General features: G+C 40.2%; 1 protein-coding gene across 1 annotated transcript; it reads right to left on the minus strand.

Annotated features, from left to right (window-relative positions):
* Positions 1-19,502: 19,502 nt before the first annotated feature.
* LOC109704577 (alpha-dioxygenase 1-like) lies at positions 19,503-21,095 on the minus strand. Its single transcript, XM_020225336.1, has 5 exons — positions 21,091-21,095; positions 20,948-21,004; positions 20,432-20,631; positions 20,099-20,342; positions 19,503-19,942 (listed from the first exon to the last, which is right to left on the minus strand). The coding sequence occupies exons 1-5, from the start codon at positions 21,093-21,095 to the stop codon at positions 19,714-19,716; spliced, it is 735 nt and encodes a 244-aa protein (XP_020080925.1). The 3' UTR covers positions 19,503-19,713.
* Between the last annotated feature and the right edge of the window lie 741 nt (positions 21,096-21,836).

Consider the following 21,836-nt stretch of genomic DNA (forward strand, 5'->3'; position numbering starts at 1 on the left):
GAAAGAGAAGAAGAAGAAGAACGACGAGAAGAAAAGAAGAAAAATTGCAAATAGAAAGAAAAAAGGAAGACTAAAATAATAAGATGAAAACGACGAAAAAAGAAAAAGTAGAACAACAAAGATGAAGAAGAAAGCGAAAGATGAGATGAAGAACAAGGGCGCGCGGGGTTAGACTGTTTGATCGTGAGTTGCACTATTTGGCAAAAAAACTGCACTATTTTGTAACCATGTTGTATTGCTTGGTTTGTATATTATGCTATTTCAATAATTATTGTACTATTTAGATAGATGCTACACCGTTTGTCGTCCGTGTTGTACATAGTTATTTCTCCAATTTTCTACCCAATTTTTTTTTCAAATTTATCCAAACAGTAAACAATGAAAATAATATCAATTTTCACAATTTTCGAATATTTTATTGCACCATCACGCTAACTGTTAACATTTTTTTCTCTCGAAAAGCAAATACAACTGGTTACTAGGGTGTCAACGAGCCGAACACAAGTGAGCTGGGGTCGGCTCATGTTCAGCTCGTTTCATAAATGAGCCGAACACAAGCTAGCTCATCGAGCTGAAAACATCAGGTCATGTTTGGCTCGTTTATTAACGAGCCGAATACGAACTGGCTTATAAATAAAAATTTAAAAGAATTAGAAAATAGGAAGAATATATATAGGAAATAAATTTATAAGATCTTACCCATTATCCTTTGATCTAATGGTTAAAATTTTAAATATAAATAAACTATTTTATAATTGAGTTGGGTTTTATATTTAGGTTGGGCTAAAAATCAAATAATAAAACTTTATATTATATACATATATAATTATTTATTTATATATATAAATATAAAATATATGTATTCGAGCTATTATCGAGCCGAACACGAGCGAACTGACCCTAGTTTGTGGTCGGCTCGTTTATTAAACAAGCTGAAGTGACTCATTTACTAAATGAGCGATTCGATTTCGAGCTCATTGTAAGCCGAACACGAGCTGGCTCGCGAATAGCGAGCTGGATTGCCACCCCTATTGGTTACGACAAAAAATCTTTTCCTTTTTTTTTGAATTTGTATGTCACAAATATCGACCATTGTTGCACTATTTAAGAGTAAATTGTACCATTTATTTCAATATATCACACACGTTTCACTATTTGACTTGATCTTGTACTATTTAAATGCGTGTTGCACTATTTGCAAATTTTTTATAATAAAGAGGATTGAAGAAGAAGAAGAAGAGACGGAGTAGGGAAGAGCATTCGGTCGGCCCGGTTGGTCTTTAGTGGAGTGGTGGACCGAACCAAATATTTCGATTTTACAATTTTCTGACCCGAACGAACCAAACCATTACTCCAAACTGAAAACCAAACAGATCAAAATTTTTTTGGTTTGGTTTGGTTTGGACGGTTTAGTGGGCTTGGGCCTTTCTAAATTGGGCCTTAAGAATTATATAGCCAATCATTTAGATTTGTTGGTTTAAGAAATTCAAACCATTTATATTCAAATTTAATTTATACTAAAAAATTAACAGAAAATAATAACAAAAATTTTGTTAGACTTAATAGAAAGTTTTTATTTCACTTTTTTAAATATTTTGATCCAAGAATTATAATAACAAAAGGGGTTTCTACTCAAGCATCTTGACATAATCAGTTAATTCGGTCGATTCGGATTTTAATTTAGACACCTGAACCAAAACCAAAAATCAAAAATTTTGGTCAAGCCGAATTGTTTAAACCGAAAACTAGTCAAACCAAATTTTCTCCTCTAGCGAGGAGAAAAGAAGAACATACAAGAAGAAGAAGAAAGCACTACTTAGTAATAAAATTGTGTAACTTATTAGTGTCTAACTACGCAAAAGCTCTTTAATTACGTAAGAAATTGTGAAGAAATAAAAAGTAAATAAATTATAAATAATAAGACGATAAAAACAAAGAAACGAGTAAGACGTAAAAGAACTACAAAAAAATATGTGAACAAGACGACGAGTAACAGCAGGAAGAAGAACAACGACAAAGAAAAAAAAAAAAAGAGTAACAAAGAAGAAAGAGAAAATGAAGAAGACTCGCAAGGGGAAAGAAGCTGAAAACTAACATAGTAGAAGCAGAACAACAAAGAAAAAAGAAGCAAAAAAGAAAGACGAGAGGAAGAACAAGGGTGGGCGAGTAAGGTCCATAGGTCTCGTTCTTGTCCTCGTTCTTGTCATTCCGAACTACACACAGAATACAATTGACCCTACGAGAGGATTCCCTCTCAAACTCTCTCACAGTGCGATCTCCTCGTTGCAGCTTCCTTACAGTACACGGCGCGCCACTATGGGTATATACGATTGCCGCAACCATCCCCTAGTCACACTAGGGCACTAACCGGAGACACAGGCAGCTCTCGACCCACTCGGGCAGTAGTCGCTCGTTGCGTTAAAAATCCTTAGAGCTCCTTAATCTGCTCGCCACGACACTGCACTGCTCTAACAAGCACAACCAACCGTCCACGGAGTTCCATAACTTCGCTCGCCGCGAATCACTCGAAGCCACCGCCAACCCCGCAAGTTCCGACCTCATCAGAGGTCACCCGTACGATACCATGACCTAGGTCAAATCCTCGACCTTCATGGTAAAACGCAAAATGACATCCAATAGTACACTGAATTAGGCGAAAGTTACACAAGTGAGCATATTCTTATCACTAGGTTTCATGTTGTGCGCGCCCAACATGAACACACTCGGCTGAAAATAATCCATATCTTGAATCTACCTCTAACATCCTTTTTAGAGGCATATCAATTTCATGACCCAATCCATTCAACTTCCGCCACTACTCATGAGTCACCTTTACTCACGTCCCTAAGTCCTTAAGGCCACAAGTCCTAAGGTTCTCTAGGTCCTCCTAGACCGTTCTCCGCTCTGATACCACGTCAATCTGTCACGCCCCGACACCGCAAATTTGGATAGTTCGGGCCCGAAACAGACCTGCCGAACGGACAGAGTTTTTCCTGTCCGCCCAAGGCGTAAACAAAGTCTATGTATACATACATCCAAGTAGAAATATTAGCATCAAAACATTTGTGAGAGGTATACACAGATATGAGAGAAATAAAGCTATCCATTACATCACATTTTTTACGCTTACATTCTTTAAACTTTACTTCTCATTTACATACAAATTGACATCTCCTTTATACACAAAGAATATCACCCACATTTACATTACATTTCTTTCACAAAGGGTTTTACATGTTTTTCCTTTCTTGCTATATAAGAGGGTAAATGATCTAGTCACGGTGGTCCACACTATCTAGGGCTCGATGCCCAAGCCGTGGTCCTCGACAAATGCACTCGTGCTTGGCTCTGCAAAACAGGGTGTGAGAACTAAACAAAGTTCCCAGTAGGTTCGGCCACTGATCCCGCCGATTTTTTCACTAGATCTAAGAAGGCATAGAGACAATAGATAGGTCAATATGACAAAGAAGTAATAAATAGAAACAATAAGTCCAACATGCTCATATACATCTATATCATGCTTCAAATGTATCACTATACCTTTAGCAAATATGTCAAGATTCTACTATGCCTTTAACAATGTTAACTATCAATGTTCTACTATGTATGCATCTATATGAAATGCCATGAACATGCCTTGATCCAAATCCAATCGGTTCGCCCAAAGATCGAACCACAACTTGCCACACATTGTCACGCCACCATGACCGTCTGCCGGGGGTGCACCGTTGTGTCTAACCTCCCATCTCTATCTAACTGTGATACAACCCCGGAGCTCATAGCTTGGGAGGCGCGGCCTCCTCAAACCACAACAGACGACGAGAGTATGATCATAGTCCTTCCGCCCGAGGACAGCGAAAATCCCACATCCCATCCAATCACAAGGCATGCAATGCTCACAATCGGCCACATATGCAATATGATCAAGTCCTCCCGCCTGAGGACCTCGGGAATCCCACATCCCAGATAATCACAAGGTATGCAATGCTCACAGTCGGCCACATATGCAATATGCTCAAGTCCTCCCGCCCGAGGACCTCAGGGAATCCCACATCCCAATTCTCATAATACCATAAGTTTACAATTCTCACGAGTGAAAATATGCTACATATCTAGTTCCCCATGAATCCGGTCATTAGGTGGTGAGTGCATCAGACACTCTCGGTCACCTGACCCCAAGCAGTGGAGTAGCTCCATAGCCCTGGCATTGGGTGACGTCTCAACCCTGGCCGCAGGATCATGGGTACACAGTCACAGCTTGGGATAAGGTGGCCTTTTTGTACACCCCTCGACCACATACATATGTCCTCTATCATCTCATGCACATATCTAGCATATTCTCACATGTCCACGTGCATATGTCCAAGTGTTATAAGTCCACATATCTAGTTCACATGAATCTAGCATATTCTTATAACATGTCTACATGCATATGTCCATTAGCATCTCATGCATACACATATATACATCTATCTCAATATCATGCAAATAATACACCTACAAGTATCATGCAACATGGATCATCATCCCTCACACTAAAGCATGAATTTACCAAGAACTCGTAGCTTTCTCACATAATAACAATGCATGATGCTACATGATCAATATGTAGAACTTAGAAATAGAATGAAATCCGGCTAATTCGAATAGCACCCCCCACCTTGTGTCGACGTCACGAAGCAGGTAAGCCAAGCTGTGTAATTTATCGTCGTCGATTTCACCTGACTACGGCAAACGAAGCAAAAACGATGTTTTCTCCAAATTGACACCCGTCAGCTAAACGAAACCTCAATCTAAGCGATCCACCGCGTCGGTTTTACCTTCAATTGCGGAAACATAGGATCAATTTAGATCAAAACCCATACAATCACAAAACCCTCTTTTGAAACCCTAGAAACCCATATATAGCATAATATCCAAATCTCTCATGATTTATGCAATAATCAAGGTTAGAATCATATAGGGTTTTCAATTAATCGCATTTCTAAGGTTTCTACACAAACCCTAACTCAAAAACCCTCAAATCTCATGAAGCTTACCTCAAACTAAAGCTCTCCTCCAAGCTAAGGTGCACAAGAAAATTGCTTCACCTCTAAGCAAGCTTCTCTCCACCACTTCTCCACTATTGGAGCAAACTCTAGGAGAGAGAAAGAGGTTTAGAGAGAGAAAGGAAAATCTCTCATGTTGGAGGTGTGAAGGGGAAATGAGATGGGAAATGACCTAATACCCTCATATAAGGCTTCCCCCAACACAAGTACACCATAATCAGAATTTTGGCCAATTCTGATTTTGCGTTTTTCAGGGTCTGGACCTTGGAGTTAGGGTCCAGACCCTGAGAGCAAAACACGCCCAAATAACTTGAAATTTCTAGGCTTGCTCTGCAAGGTCCCTAGCACTTGTTTAAACCATTCCGGAGCATTCAGAACAATAACGAACCTCTCCAAATCGTCCATTACCACACTTCGGTCAATTTTGACTAAAGTTCGGTATGACGCCCCGAGGGTTCGGTACACTACAGAAGCAGTTTAGGAGATCTTGATGAAAAATTGTCACTGCTTCTTCGAATAGCACTAAACAATTGTATTGTTGAATTTGAACATCTGATGTATTTACTGAGTTGTCACAGCATGCCATTTTTTGTTATATTTCGTTTTGTTTATCATGCCAGCAGGTAGATCTCTATATATACTGCTTATAGATTTTTTTATAAATATAATTTGTAGTAGTCACTCTGTGAGGATTGAGAATTTGGCTATGTAGCTAAACTCTCTATTGGCGATGTTTTTGTGTATATTTTAATTACAAAAGTACTCGTCAAGTTTCAGGAAAAAACGAGCTAGGATAGAGATTTTACGTGATTTTTACTTTTCACTTAAAGTGAGTAGTAACCCGGGTTTTCGGATAGGCCAATAAGTAAAGATGACTTCTTACGCGTATCGGACTCCGTTCATGCGTTGCACGGACTCCGCTTGTTGTCGCACTACTCCAATAAGTGCGGACATTTGCTCCCGATCGCCCCGTCGCCACTTGCTCCGGATTGCACAGTGGCCGCATTCAGCTCCACGGGCATTGACCTCATTTGTGGTCTACCACAAGGCATCGCTTCCTGAAACGTAGCAATTCATGTTAGCTACACGACCAACATACTCAAACAAACCCAATCCGGCGAAAGCAAGCAAGTGTATTCATTCTCATTCCAAAACATTATGTTGTCAACCGCCCAACACAACACGTGAAATAGAGAACAAATATCAACTTGGATTAGCCCTAACAACATTAGAGACATACTAACATCAACCCAATTACAAAGCTTTCGCTATAATTAATTCCACGTCACTCATGTTTCCTAGATTCTTAAGTTTTCCATTCTAAGGGTTTCTAGGTCCATCCTATACTTTCACTTTTCAGGATCTGATACCACTATATCTGTCACGCCCCGGGACCGGCCTGTTTGGTCGGTTCGGGCACGTCTAACAGACGCCGAACGGACATCACCTCCCCTGTCCGCCCAAGGCTCAATACAAATACAAATCAAGTATATAAATTGCACAAGCGGAAATATACATACATGGCTTGCACGAGGGCAAGCAGTAGCCAAAAGTGAAAGATTCTAAACTAAACATCCATACATGTACTATAATTAACTTTTAACCACATACATGCATTCAACTTTTAAATTTTTTTACATTCTTTTCATCAATTCTTTTATATTACATGATCTCCAAAATAAGCTTTTACATTTAACATCTATGATCGTCAAATACAAAAGATAATATAAAGAGGGTATGAACTAAACATGTATAAAATCATCTCGGGTGGTCACTATCTATGGCGCGATATCTTTACCGCGATCGTCGACCGGCTCACTCGGTCCCAGCTCTGTGAAAAATAGTGGGGTGAGAACTATAATAAAATTTCCAGTGGGTTCGGCCGCCGATCTCACCGACTTTCCCACTAGGTCTAAATCAGGCATAATAGAAGAATAAATAGATAGATAGTAACCAAACTATACAAATGCAGCTAATATGCATAAACAAGATATAATCAACAATGATGCTCAAATAGAATGCTCATGATGCATGCAAGATCACATTTCCAATACCTAATCTCATGGCTAACCTGTAGGTTTGCCTACAACTCATCAACTCATAATCCCAAGCATCGGGGAGACTACTACGACCCGATGGGACCGTCTTCTGGGGAGACTACTACGACCCAATGATGACTAATACGGAGCTCATCGCTCGAGGAGGTGCGACCGCCTTCAAGCCAAGACTTATAGGCGAGTATAATCCAATCCTTAGCTATAAGGATTTCCAAGTTCAATTCTTCCCTTAACTATAAGGATGCAATGCTCATTTGACCCTTAACTATAAGGATGTTATGCCACGTTGTGTCATAGTGTCAACTATCTCAATTTCTTGCATTCTATGTTCTTACTCATGCCACACATCTAGTGTCTCATATTCTTGCATTTATTGTTCTTTTTAATGCCACACTTGTACACTAGTATTCTTAACTCTTTAATGCCACACACTAGGTGTTCATCTCTAACATTCAATATATTCACTAATGCCACACTTTCAACACTCAACCATTTATGTTATAATGTCACTTGTTCTTTAATGTCACTAGATTCTTTGCCTCATCTATGTTCTTGTCATCATTCATACATACATAGGGTTTTACAAGTTCTCTATAGTTCACAACATTTCATATGCATTAGCATTAAAAACATACAACCAATATATGCCCAACTCACCCTACGATGCATGAAGCCCAATATACACATATGCTCAAGAAATGATATTTTAGACATAAAAAAAAAATTCAAAGATTTCGAAAAGCAGCACCGACCTCGTATGGTTGCCAAAGTGCTACAGTTCAATTTTCGTGATTTTTGGGCGCTTATGTCTTCCGACTGCGGCAAACGAAGCCGAAACGGGATTTTTCCTCAATTCCTATGCGTAGACTTGTTGGATCTTCGAACCAAGTCCACGAACGTATCGGAAATACCTTCAATTAGGTTTCTACAAGGTCAATTTATATTTAAACCCATCTATGACAAAAATTTTAATTTTGGTGCCTTTACAATGCCCTAAAGCATAAGTACCAAATGGATCTGGAAGATAACAAAAAATAAGCTTAAAATCATCTAGAGATCCATCTAAAATCATTTTTAAGGCATTTAAACCAAACCCTAGACATCTACCATGAGAGCTCATGGAGCTTACCTCAAGAGCTTTCCTTTCCTTGAGCTAAAGAAGAAGAAGAAGAGATAGCTTCACTCCTTTGCCTTCTTCTCCACCAAATCCACATTCAAATCTCCTATTGATCCACCTTTAAGAGAGTTCTTAGAGAGAAAGGAGGAGAGAAATGAGAGAGGAAGGTGTTCTCACTGCTGTGAATGATAGAGGAGAGATGGGGTATTTTTATAGGCTGCAACAATAACAAATAAACCCTCCAAACATTTTTATTTACGGCAGACTTACTCTGCTGTTCACAGCACTGCGTACCGATACGCGAGTGGGCGTCACCGGTACGCCCCTGTTTAACAGGCCAAACCGGAGAGCTGTTGTTCTCGGGTTGCTGCGGGGTACCGGTACGCATCGGGGCCGTCACCGGTACGGCGTAGCGCAGTGACCAAACCCGAGAGCTGCCTTCTCGGGTGGCCTGACTGGTACCGGTACTGCCCTGGTGCTTCACCTGTTAAGTAGTGCCCAGACTGTAGTTTTGGCAGTGCTCGGTTCCTTTTCGCGCGAAGCAATTCTAAAACTTTTCTATCACACTTGGAACTCAACTTTAACCCTTCCAATATTGTTGGAATGTCAAATGGACTTTGTCCAACCATTTCTCTCGACGCACTTTGATCAATTTGACTAAAGTCCGATATAACCTACCGAAGTTTCGGTATATTACATATATAAGGCCATCTAGGGTTTGCACCATGCAAACCCTAACCTTAGCTCAGCTAACCTCCAGCCACCTCCCTCTCTTCCCCCTGCCCTAACCTCACGTGCCCCGGCCGCCGGAATTGGCCACTTCCTCCTCTCCTCCATCAACTCCACCACCAATCTCCACTATCTCTGTCCGAGAGCAACCTAGGAAGATCCACACCCTTGGGGCCCCCATCTGGTAACGAACCCGACCTTTGGCAACCTCACCCGCTAGTCGTCGCCGTCCCCGCGCGCTGCCGCCGCTGTCGCCCCGGGCAGCCTGCGGCCATCCTGGAGCAGCTCGGGCCGAGGCCGAGTCTTCTCCTTCTCCGCACGCCGCTGCCGCCTAGGGCCAGCCGCGCCGCCTCCCTCCTGCCTCTTGCAACCCATCGTCGTCGCCCCTGAGCTCCTCGTCGGTCGCCGTGACTGCCGCCGCTCCTTGAACCCGAGCCCGAGCTGTGCGGGAGTAGGTTGCTCCACCGCCGTCGTCGTCACCTCCCACCGCCGGCCAACGTGAGCCCCGGCCTCCACCCCCCTATCACACCCACCTACTACCGGTGTGCCCGCCACCCTGCCACCACCGGTTGTGCCCTAGCTCCCCCTAGCCAGTAAGCATTTATTAAGCTGTTTTGTGCAGTACTTTGGGCTCGGGTCACTGTTCCGGCGACCTGAGGGCACCCCGATGCTTTCAAAAGTGAGCACGATGATCCTTGATCAGTGCCGATCATCGTGCTCATCTCCTTTGGGGTCAGCAAGCCTCAGGTTTGCGAGTTAAGCGCAATTTAGGCTCAACGCGCAGTTTACTAAATTTTGTGCCGCTCCCGCGCTCTCCACAGTGGACGGCTATGCTCCGAATCATGAACACGACCTCCGGCACGTCGAGACCAGTCAGCATGTGTCTCAGCCGGCCTCGAAAGCCCTCGGTTTATGCTGTTGAGCCATAAAACCTCAAAAATCACATAAAATATATAATTTTATGTGATTGTAGGGACTTTTTTTTACAAATGTACACTTTGTGGCTTCTGTGGGCAGTATGTGCGGGTGGTGGGTGATCTCTGGACTGATTGTCCAAGTTTCGAGGCCTTTACGGAAATCGAATATCGATTTCCAGTGCGTTTTTTGGCGAAATTCGCCGACGAAATGCGATTTCAATTCGGATTCCTTTCAATGATGTTCAAGCATATTATAATGGTTGCTAAGCCTAGTTGGCTGATCACTTACGTCGTTTTGAGGGTTCGGAGACGACGGGTGAGCGACGGTGGGTTCCGGTGTCGAAATTGACACTTTCGGGAACCTGGATCGGAACGGTTATCCGACGATAATCGTTTCGATGTGAGTATATGTGTTTGCTGCAAGGACACCCTTATTATGGTGTTGTGTAGCGGTGGGTGACTCGTGGCACCAGTCGGTGAGTTCTAGGACACTTCGTGGGTCCTGGCGGAGTCCTGGTGCGATTTTCGAAATTTTCGGCGAGTTACATTGATCGATTTTAAGAAACCAATTTTGAGGTATTGTGTGGGGCTCGTTAGCCCTGTATTTTGGATTAGTGTGTTGGATACTGACCCAATGGACTCTCCGTAGGTCCAGTTGACGATCGTATACAATTTGGAGACAGGCGCGACACTAATACAGGTAGGTGCTTCAAGCTGGTAGTCGGTGAGATTGTTTCACTTTCCTTTCCATTACTATTGCACTTGCATATCAGTACTTTAGTCTCTATATATCAGTTGATTTTGTTTATCATTCGTTCATCTATATCGTGTTAGTTGCATGGCGACAGTTATTATTAGACATGTTGAGCAGGCTTGCATATATTGTATATCTGTGAACCTTGGGTCCAGGCAACACATCGACTCTTTTGACGTGTGTTTCGATCTCGTTGATCATGGTTCGGCGTTATACGCCCTTGTATTTGGCTTCGGCCAAGGCATCGATTTTCTACCGATTTTCGTATTGAGTATATAAGTATGATTTAGTCACAACACTGTATATTCTAGACACCGGTTGGTTTGGCCACCAACCAGGGGGTGTACGTATCCGAATAGGTCGTCAGTGGACCCGTGAATCAAGTCAGTGTATGCTCTGTGACAGGCAATGCTTGAGGTCTACGGACCAATATGGCCGACATCGGATTGGGTTTGATTGGATCATTTACCTTTGAGGCATCTATTCAGTTGAGATTATGATACAGTAGTAGCCTTATCGCTTGCTCATTTATTGTTCTATTATTAATACTGTTGTTCACTTATGTATCTTGTATGCCTGTTGTTCTATTTTTTTTATTTTCCAGTGAATACGATTTGCCTTTGTGGCTCTGTCGTACCCACTGAAAAACCTTGATTGTGGTTTCTTACCCTCTATTTTTTCAGATGGCTCTGGCAAGGGCAAGGAGTTAGTTTTGGCGCGACGGGAGGACATCCTAGCTAGGCTACATTCGTGGTCATCACCCTGGTTATTTTCTTTTTTGCAGTTAGTAATTTAAATAATGAATGGTTCAGTTAGATGATCATAATTACTGCTTGATTAATCGTGAACTTGTAGAAGTTAATATTTTCTATTATGTATGTAATTGGAGTTTTATGGATCGTCGGTATTTGGATTTGTACATTGTGGTTTTCTACCCCTCGAGGTAGTAAGCTTTCAAAAATGGAGTTTTCGAGTGGGAAACAATTTTAAAAGATTTTCAAATGATTTTCATGGATGAACAAATAGAGTTTAAAAATAAAGCTTCCGGGTGGGGAGTACTTTTCAATAGGATGACTATTGTATTGTGCATCACATCATCCAGTGCCTAAGAAGTGTTTAAAGACATACATCATCTTTAAGGATCGCTAGCTGTATGGAATTGCATCGTATGAATTATTTATGGATTGGTAAATGTAGATTGTGAGTTGTGATCCTGTTGTCGTCATTGTTGGGTACGCCGTACAAATATAAAGGAGACTCTGTCCGTGTGGGCAGAGAAACTTTGTATTTGTGACGGGTCTGTACGTCACGTGGGCCAGGTTGAATTAAAAAAAAAAAGGCATATTTTCCGCAATTCTGATTTCAAAAATAGTATTCATTCTGCTTTCTAAAATAATATTTATTATAAAAAGGCTTTTAAAATCAGTCCCGGGGCGTGACACACTCATTTTTTATCCTTAGTGGCCTTATTTAGCACATCGTTTGGATTTGAGTTTTAGCCTATTTTCGTATAGAAAATGAATGAGTTCTTGTAGATAATCAGTTCGTGCTCAATTGCCTAATTTAGTAATGTGAAACTCGAAAAGTTACGTCACGAAAGCTTATATCTTAACCTCGTCAAATGAGAGAAGGTGTGTATGCAAAAGGAGCATTGCTCTTCGATCATGCATTAAATAATAAATAGCCTGGGCGTAGTTACTACTCTGAACCTTTAGTGAACACATATACAATATCTAGGAATCTTAAAGTATTTGTGTTAGGTACCCTGCCTATGGTCTGCAGGATCGAAGTTGCCAATTTCTTGATGAGTATCGATGTCCAGATGCGAACCCGTTAATTGATTTTGATTTTGATGAGAACAAGGTTAGTTGGTGTATGATACATGATTTTCTATTATATACAGTTTAATTTGTAGCTTCATGCTATTTACATTCAAAATTCTACTGTTTTACATACAGTGTTTTGAGCTATTTTTAGCATGGCATGCAAAATTTTCTATAATTTCTGAACATGCATATGCTAGGATTTTATAATAACTAATACAGCATATGGCATTTTGTTTAATCAAGAGCTGATGGCCCATTTTTCATATTTGAACTATGGATTTTATGACATAAGAATGTGATTTTGCTATTCGAATATTTAATATACTATGAGTATTAGTTACATAATATGCAAATTCACGTATTCAACTATGTCATTTCCTCCTGTTGTCATGACCCATACCCATCTCATGTAATGGGCATATAGTAAGACTCAGACCTAACATCATGTGGTTTTTGACTTTCATGAACATGACTTGTAGCTATTTTATCTAGATTTGCTAATAGGCATTTACCTAATCTTTTGTTTGTGCTTTACAAAAGCAGAAGTTCTTTCAGCTCTGCCAAAGCTGGTGTACAGTAGATTTGTTCTACGGTATTTCTCGTAGCTTGTAATACTATTTTTTGTTTGAATGTATTAACATTTGAATTATTATCATCTATTTTGCTTTAGGAAAAGGAAAATAATTATGGTATATAAATACGGCATTTTCTACAAGCTATAGCTTTATTTGGATGACTTATCTATTTCGGTTGGATGAAATATCATTGATAGTATTTGCTTTAACTCTCTTTTTGTAGTGTTCTAGAGGTTTGGATAGGATTGGCTACAATATTAGTGACTAGTTGACACATCTGGAGAGTGTCGGACTGAGTCGGAGTCGTTTCTCAACGAAATGGATGCAGAAATTGACTCGGTGCACTCAAATAAGCAAAACTAGAGTTTTGCCAGTTTCAGGCTCCCAGAACTGGTTTTGGTCGCCCAGAACTCGAGTGTTGATTTGAGCTGAACTGGAAGCCAATTCGGATCCTAGTTTCGGGCGCCCGGTTGTGGGTCCGAAAATTCACCTCGTGAATATCGTTTACGCTAACACATGGCTGGTGGTAGGTGAGGTCCGCCGAAACAGAACTTGGGCGCAGCACACTGCGGGCGGAGGAACCGAAGGGGAGCAATTGTGTAGCCTGGATGTTTCGGAAGCCCAAAAAGGGGTTTTGGGCGCCCGAATGTGACTGTTTCTGCTGGGATCTCAGGTTCTTTTGTTCCTGGGGCTTATTAGACCATCTTAAACCCCTATAAATAGATAGAGTACGACCCTGATGAACTCTTTTCATCCCTCCTTCACAGTGAACCCTTAATCACCATTCCAACCCCTCTAATCTCCTCAAATTAATCCAAATTCGACAATTTGCACATTGAGGATTTCAATTCTAGCAGTTTTCCCGCAGCTACCTTCGACGTTTTGGCTCGTGTGCGGCGTAGGAGAATCGGATTGTTGCGAAACTTGATTTGGTGGTTAGAGGACTTCTTGGAGTTTTCGTGGAGCAAATTTGACAGAAATTGATTGAGGTTTGTTTAGTCAATTTCGTGTGTTTCTATGCTGCTAGTGGATTGGACCTGATTTTGAGTTTTCTTGGATTTTCATGATGCAATCTTTGGAGGAAGTGGGATTTTGGACCTGAGGGTGATACTCCGTCATAGTTCACAGGTTTTGGAACCTTACTTCACCAGATTTGAAGATTGGAAGGTGAAGTTGACATTGAGATTGAAGCTACTTTATGCTTAAGTGCAGAATTTTGAATTTTGATAGAAATTTTGATGCTTTTGGTGTGTAGATATTTGGAGTAGCTTTGTTGCTGGACCTGGGTGATCTCGACTGACCTTGAAAGGATTTCCAAAGACTCGGACTATCGTCGAGCTTGTGTTGATGTAGGATAATGTTATGCTTATCGTATTTCGCGGAATTACTCCTAAGTCTAGTGTCGTCGACATGTATTTTCTTTTTGAATAGCATGTTTCCTTGCTCAATTCATTGATTGATTGTGTTTCTAAAATCTGAATTGGAGCTTTAATTATTAGTTAAATAATACATGTTGAACTTGGTTTTGACTCAGGAGAAAACTGCCAATTCTACACCATCATATGTTAAAACTACCAGATTTAGCTCTCGGAGCCGTAGTTTGTTTGTATCACCGTAGTTTGTGGGCGGGAGATACTTGGGATAGTGTAGAATGTATTTACACTTGTGCTGGGATGCCGAGCTTATTTTTACAGCAGTGTTTAGACTATTCCGATCTGTTGAGTGCCGTCGAGGTTGACGGTAGACCTGGATTACTGTTTTTGCATCAGATTGTACCGAGGGCACGTGAGTTGGTTGTTAGACCCTGTTTACTTGACTATAACCTGTAAGAGCCTGATTGAGCTCGACAGAGATACGCTTGCATACTCGGTTAGGTAGCACCCACGAGTGCCACTCCGGAGTCGGGCTTAGTGCTGTTGCGTTGGGTCGTTATGTCCTGGTTGGACTTGCTCTCTATAGACGTCTTAGTGTGGAGTTAGCTGTATAGCTTCGACAGGCGGGACGGGTGTGTTTACAGTCCCTAGTAAGATTGGGTCAGAGGTTGTAGTATTCTACAGATTATTAGTTTGATTCATGATAGCATAGTGGCATGTAGCTATAGATTATTTTCAGTTCCTTACTATCATTGAGCATACATCTGTAGACTTCTTTTTGCAGTAGCTCTCACGCCCAGTTGTTGGAATCTTTTGCAGAGCTTTCTTCTTCGGCTGCTGCTGCTGCTAATTCGGACCGTGGAAAGGGAGTCGCGAGTTAGATCCCTTCCCAGTTGCTGCCGATCTACAGTATACCAGCTACAGATAGTGGTAGTTTTTGAGTTCTTATACATACTTATGTTGCATCTCGCTGGAGTGAGCGTTTTGTACGCCTGGATGTTATGTATGTATAGTAAACTTCTGTTTTTATATATGTTTTATTTCTTTCTAGCAGCTCTATACTACTGGTTGTAGTGTTGTATGATTACAGGTATAGGTACAGCTTCGCTTCGTATACAGAAAAAATTTCTATGTATACGGTGGGTCTGTTAGCGTGCTCGGGGAAATGAGGAATCTGGGGCGTGACACTTTTAGCGCATACTTAAATTAGATTAAGGTGCAATTTATTTATATCTCTTTTTTATATCATGACAGGATTATCGATTTTACGTAGTATTGCGGCGTCAGCAACTTCTTCTGCTCGTATCAACTGAGACTTTGAATGTATTTTTAACTTCCATGACTGACTAATATTTTTAATTTTTTTTAATTAAATTTATGTTCTGAGTTGGCAACTTAATTGATTATTGTTTTATTTTTTTATTTTCGTTATTGTTGAAAAAACTAATGTATGACATTATTTTGAAATAATTTGTTATATTGGAGTTTGGTTTTAATACTATTTTGTTTATAATTTTTGTTGTCTTATTAATGTATATTTGTATATGAACATTTGGTGACAATAAATAATACTATCAAATGTGAATATAATTTGTCGCCACCAAATTTCATATGTAGTGGCAATAACTATTTGCCACCAAATGTCATATTTAGTGACACATTTATTGGCGATAAGTATTTGCCACCAAATGAAAAATATTTAGTGGTAATAAATATTTGCCATTAAATGATATATTTAGTGGTGACTCATATTTGCCACCAATTGTCACCTTTAGTGACAACAAATATTTGCCATCTGAATTGAATGTTGATGGTAAAAATTAGTTGCCAACAAATCCTAACAATTGGTGGCAACAAAATGTCGCCATTAAATAATACCTTTCGTGGCGGATCTATTGCGGCAATATGTAGCGACAAAATTTTATCGCCACTATAGATATTTGGTGGCGACATTTTATATATTAGGTGGCGACTAATGTCGCCTCCGAGTGATAATTATCTTGTAGTACTATAGGCTGCATTTGGTTGGAGAACTAAATTTTAGAGAACAACTTTTATTGTTCCCAAGAGTAAGGGATATTCCGACATAAGATAGAACAATTGTAAATATATATTTGGATGCATTCGGGGATATTCTAGAGGATATCCTTATTAGCATTTGGATAAAAAGTGTATAACAATGTCTAAATATATTTTTAAAAATAAAATAATTAATTTATATTAGTTTGGATAAAATAATTAATTATATATATAATACTTAAAGAAATATATAATGCATGAAAAAATAATTATATATATATATATAATACTTAATATAAAATAAAGTAATTAAATATTAATATATAGATAATAAAACTTAATAAAATAAATAATATATCAAATTTAATTAATTTATATTATATAATAAAATTTAAGTATAAATATATCATCATAAAAATAATATTTATATTATAAATATATAAAAATATATTTATTTATATATCTATTTATCTAATAAAATAAAGAGAAGAACAAAATTATAGTCAGTTCCCCTAGGAACAATTTGTCACGCCCCGGATTTCTCGTTTTCCCGGGCACGCTAACAGACCCGCCATATACATAGAAATTGTCTCTATATACGAAGCGATAGCTGTACATGTACCTATAATCATATAACACTACAACCAGTAGTATAGAGTTGCTAAAAGAAAGCATATATAAATAACATCGGTTCAATATACATACATAGTATCTAGATACAAAAACTACAACTACCTGTAGCTGGTATATATCTCTAGAACAGCAACAACCGGGAAGGGATCTAGCTCGCGACTCCCTTTCCACGATCAGTATCCGCGACAGCAACAGCCGAAGAAGAAGGCTCTGCAAAAAGGATACACACTGGGTGTGAGAACTACTGCAAAAAGAAGTAATCCTCAGTGGGTACCGTTACCGACCTCAACGGCTTACCTACTAAGTCTACAGATGTATGCCCAAAGATAGTAAAGAAAACTGGAAAAACATTACAACTATATGCTACTATACTATCACTAATCAACAATCTGTAGGTATGGTAATGCACTGTCTAACCCAAAACTCACCAGGGACTGTGAACACACCCGTCCCGCCTGTCGAAGCAACACTAACTACTACCACGATGGGTCGTCAGTGGAAAGCACAAAGCCCGACTCCGGAGTGGCACTCGTGGGCGCTACCCAACCGAGTATGCAAGCGTATCTCTGCCGAGCTCAATCAGGCTCACACAGGCTGTAATCAAAGTAGAAAGGTCTAGCTGGTCTAACAACCATAATCTACGTACCCTCGGCACAATCCGGTGCAAAAATAGCAATCTGGGTCCACCGTCAACCCCAACGGCACCCGACAGTCCAGAACAGTCTATACACTACTGTAAAAATATACTCGGCATCTCAGCACGAGCGTAAATTCATTCTACACTATTCGGGTATCCACCGCCTACAAACTGCGGCGATACAAACAAACTACGGCTCCTAGAGCTAAATCTAGTAGTTTCAAAAAATGACGGTGTAGAATCGATAGTTTTCTCCTGATTTAGATTAAACAAACCACCGACTATGCTCCAAATTCAGATTTCAATAATATATGCAAATCAATGAATTTGAGCTAATTAACATGATGTACAAGACCAAAAATACATGTCGACAACAAACTAGACTTAGGAGGAAATCCATAGAATCCGGTAAGCATATCATTAACCCACCTCTAGCGCGAGTCCGTCGATAGCTAGAAGTTGCTGGAAGCCCTGCCCTGATCACCCTTGAACCGGCAACAACCCTTTCTAAAGATCTAAACACAAAAGCACCAAAATTGCATCAATACCCTCAAATTTCAACACTTAAGCTTAATTCCTCCAATTCTAATGTCAAAACTCACCTTTCAATCTTCCAATCCACAATTTAGGTGAAGAACAGTCTCAAAACCAGTAGGGAATGATGGAGCAACCTCCTCTGGTCGAAATTCTAGCTTTCTCAAAGATTTGATCCAAGAAAACCACAAAAAATTCAAGTTTCAGCTCCAATACAGCAGCAGCTCAGAAAAACAGCAAATTTACTATACTAACCTCAATCAATTGTTGTCAAATTAGCACCACGAAATCTTCAAGAAGTCTACTAACCACAAAACAAGTTTCGTAGCAATCCGACCATCCTATGTTGCACACGAGCCAAAATGCCGAAGGTCGCTGCTGAAATTCTACTGAAATTGCAATCCTCAAGGTGAAATTGTGCAATTGAAGAGTTTAGAGAGACTAAAATGCAAAATAGGAGCTTCTCTGTGAAGAAGGGTGAAAAAGCTTCTCAGGGGATCGAACACAAGCTTTTATACCGAGGTGGAATGGTACAATAAGCCCCAGGAACAAAGGAATACAAACCTGCTGTCCTGCAGGAACGAGCACTTTCGCGTGCCCGAAACCGACTTCTGGGCATCTGAAACCTCCAGGCCATACAAAGTTCTCTCTTCGGTTCCTCTGCCTGCGGTATGATGCGCCCCTAACGTGATCCGGCGTACCTCACCTACCACCATACACATGCCAACGCAACCGTTAAAACCAAGGTGAACATTCGGGCCCACTTCCGGGCACCCGAAACCAGGGTCTGAATTGGCTTCCAGTTTCAGTTCAGTTCAGCACTCAGTTCTGGACGACGCAAACCATATTATGGGCGCCCGAAACTGGCAAAACTCTAGTTTTACTGATTTGAGTGTACCGAGTCCGTTTTTGCATCCTTTTTAGGGAAAATCAACTCCGATTCAGTCCGACACTCTCCAGATGTGTCAACCAATCACTAATACTAAAACCAATCCGATACCAAACTCCCGGGACACTACACAATTTTTAATGGAATGTTCTTCTACCATTTGATTACAACTTAGGGATATTCCGTGTTGTTTCGGAATATCTCCCATACCAAACGCAGCCATAAAGATCTATCATAAGATGCATTTCTTTATTTTATATTCAATGCTATTGAATACTTAGAATTTAGAACCTCTTGTTTAGAATCAGTGTTGACAGAAATGATTTCTTTCATAGTTCACTTACCTGAGGATGCTGCATTTTTTTTATATATTTCCAATCAAAACAAGAGTTCATAAACATAAATAAATCACCGAGTATATATGTTAGAGAATATCCGAGCCCAAACTATATATTGGACTTCCTTTATTTCATAGTTAGTGCATAAATAATTAACAACAGTGGTTCCCTTCTTATTTTCTTCAGACAATCAAACTTGCAAAGCTTATTAATCGACGAAAAATATATGTACGAAAACAAGTGGTCATATGTAGCACAGCTGTTCTCTTAAGCAGGAGGAAAACGAAGAAGCAGCGGGATGGGATTGAAGGAATTCGGTGGAGCATCCCACACAGTAAATGCGCTGGTGGAGTTCATCCACTTGCTAGTGATGTTCGGGTAATGGCGATGGATAACATCTCGAAGGCTCTCCGTGCTATTTACCCACTCGAGGCCCGTCTTCGTGTACGCGTCCTCATTGAAGTAGCTCGTGAAGAACCGATCTGCTTCTAACCTCCTGTACCATGCAAGAACCTCAGATTTCGTCGATCCCCGTCGCTCAATTTTATCATTTTGCATACGAAAAGTATTGTGCGACATATACAGTTTAAAATCCAAATGTAGGAAGAAATGAAATGCGTGCTAGCTAGCAACGTACGTAGAAGTAACATACCTCGTTGCCATTATAGTAAAAATGAAGAAAGCAGTTTCACTTATCGCGAAGCCCTTTATCTTCTTCTCAGCCATAAGGCCCACGAGAAGATCCAACTTCTCAATGTTTTCTCCGTATACTTGTTGTAGAGCTGTTATTGCTTCTCGATCATCGGTCAAATCCTCCCATTTGGAGATAGGAATCATCAGAAGCCTACGTCGGAATTCGTTGTACCTCGGAACGTTCCTTTCCCTATCTCGATAAACTAGCCAAATGACATATATATAGTTAGTTTATGCCTTAATTAATTGTTCAGACTCTAGTGTGTGTGTGTGTGTGTGTGTGTGAACGCACTTTCGAGAGCAGGCATGTCGACATGATCAGGTCGTTCGGTTCCGTCAACGTTCTGTGCAATGAGCTCTCTAAAGAACAAAGGGTAGTTCCAAAGCTCAAGAGCACCACATGCTTGATGGCCCATGGAGACAAGCTGCCTCTCAAATCCGATCGTCGACAGAACTTGCTCCCCCCTTATCCATACTCTGCACGGCTTATGCCTGCGTATATCAACAAACCACGACAAAGATACACCACACCCTAATCAACAGGAACCCGCATTCAAACGATGACGCCGGATTGAATGATGAATAGAATAACGGATGATTGATTCTCTCAGCGCCCCCCAACACAAAACAAATGACGGAGTTTCAGATCCGGACTCCTACTCTCTTCGCATATGCGGAGATTGTTGGATCCGCATCGCGTCGTGTCTCGCGTTAAGGCTGTCGGATGACGAGTCGCATTCATGTAAAAGCAGTGACCACTAATCAATGAGTAAGGACCCGTATGATACGTTAGGAATATCCAACAAACATCAGGAATAGGAACTCCCTATGCCCGAACGTCCTTATCTTTTTCCGAGCAGCAATCCTACCATTAACAATAACAAAATAAATTGTAACATAGTATCTACGTGATTAATAGACATTGCCGATTTCGATTTTTTAACAATTCACCTCATGCTGTCATCATGGGGAGTTTTGAGGACTCTACATCAATCAAAATAGGCGATGCACCCCCTTGCGACAGCGGACGTACACTCCCTCTACATCAGGAAATATCTCATCATCTATTTAGGATACTCTTACTGCAAAGGAAAATAGACTTAAAAATATCATAATATAAAGAAAAATGTTCAGTAATATTAGGATTTGAGATTGCGTGCGCACACACACATTATTAACCAACAAATACTTTTATATATATATATATTATATATATATATATATATATATATAGAATTGAGCTTCCAATATGTTTAAAAGTACCAATCATGTGCTTAGTAACTTTAAGCATCTTTGCTAACAGGAATGTGCGGTCTAAGAATTGGGCCCTAGGGTTAATGTCGGTGTTGAATAGTAGTAATCTAACGATAAAGATCACAGCTAGATTACACTATAAAAAATTAACAAGCACAGCAACACTTACTTTTACAAGCACAAGCGATCCTAATTATATATATATATATTAATATAAGCGGCTACTATACTATTATGAGTACGATCGCGCTCGTACTCATAAGTTGTTTTCGATGATAAAGCTTCCGAATCGACGATCCACACCGTTAAACGTTATTTAGAGCATTTGAAACATCTAGAAATCAAATTTCATAATTTTTCAACATCATTTACCTTACGATCAAAAGCTCACAAAATTGACAATTTTTAACGGCTGGTATGGAATACTTGCTAGTTTAACGGTG

This window comes from Ananas comosus, unplaced genomic scaffold, assembly GCF_001540865.1.
Source record: "Ananas comosus cultivar F153 unplaced genomic scaffold, ASM154086v1, whole genome shotgun sequence".
Taxonomy (NCBI): domain Eukaryota; kingdom Viridiplantae; phylum Streptophyta; class Magnoliopsida; order Poales; family Bromeliaceae; genus Ananas; species Ananas comosus.

Excerpts from the sequence above, each read along its gene's own strand:
- LOC109704577 (XM_020225336.1), bottom strand. Across the intron at positions 20,343-20,431 it reads CGACATGCCTGCTCTCGAAA|TTTATCGAGATAGGGAAAGG; the intron begins GTGCGTTCACAC and ends TCATTTGGCTAG. Across the intron at positions 19,943-20,098 it reads TTTACTATAATGGCAACGAG|GAGGTTAGAAGCAGATCGGT; the intron begins GTATGTTACTTC and ends TGCATGGTACAG.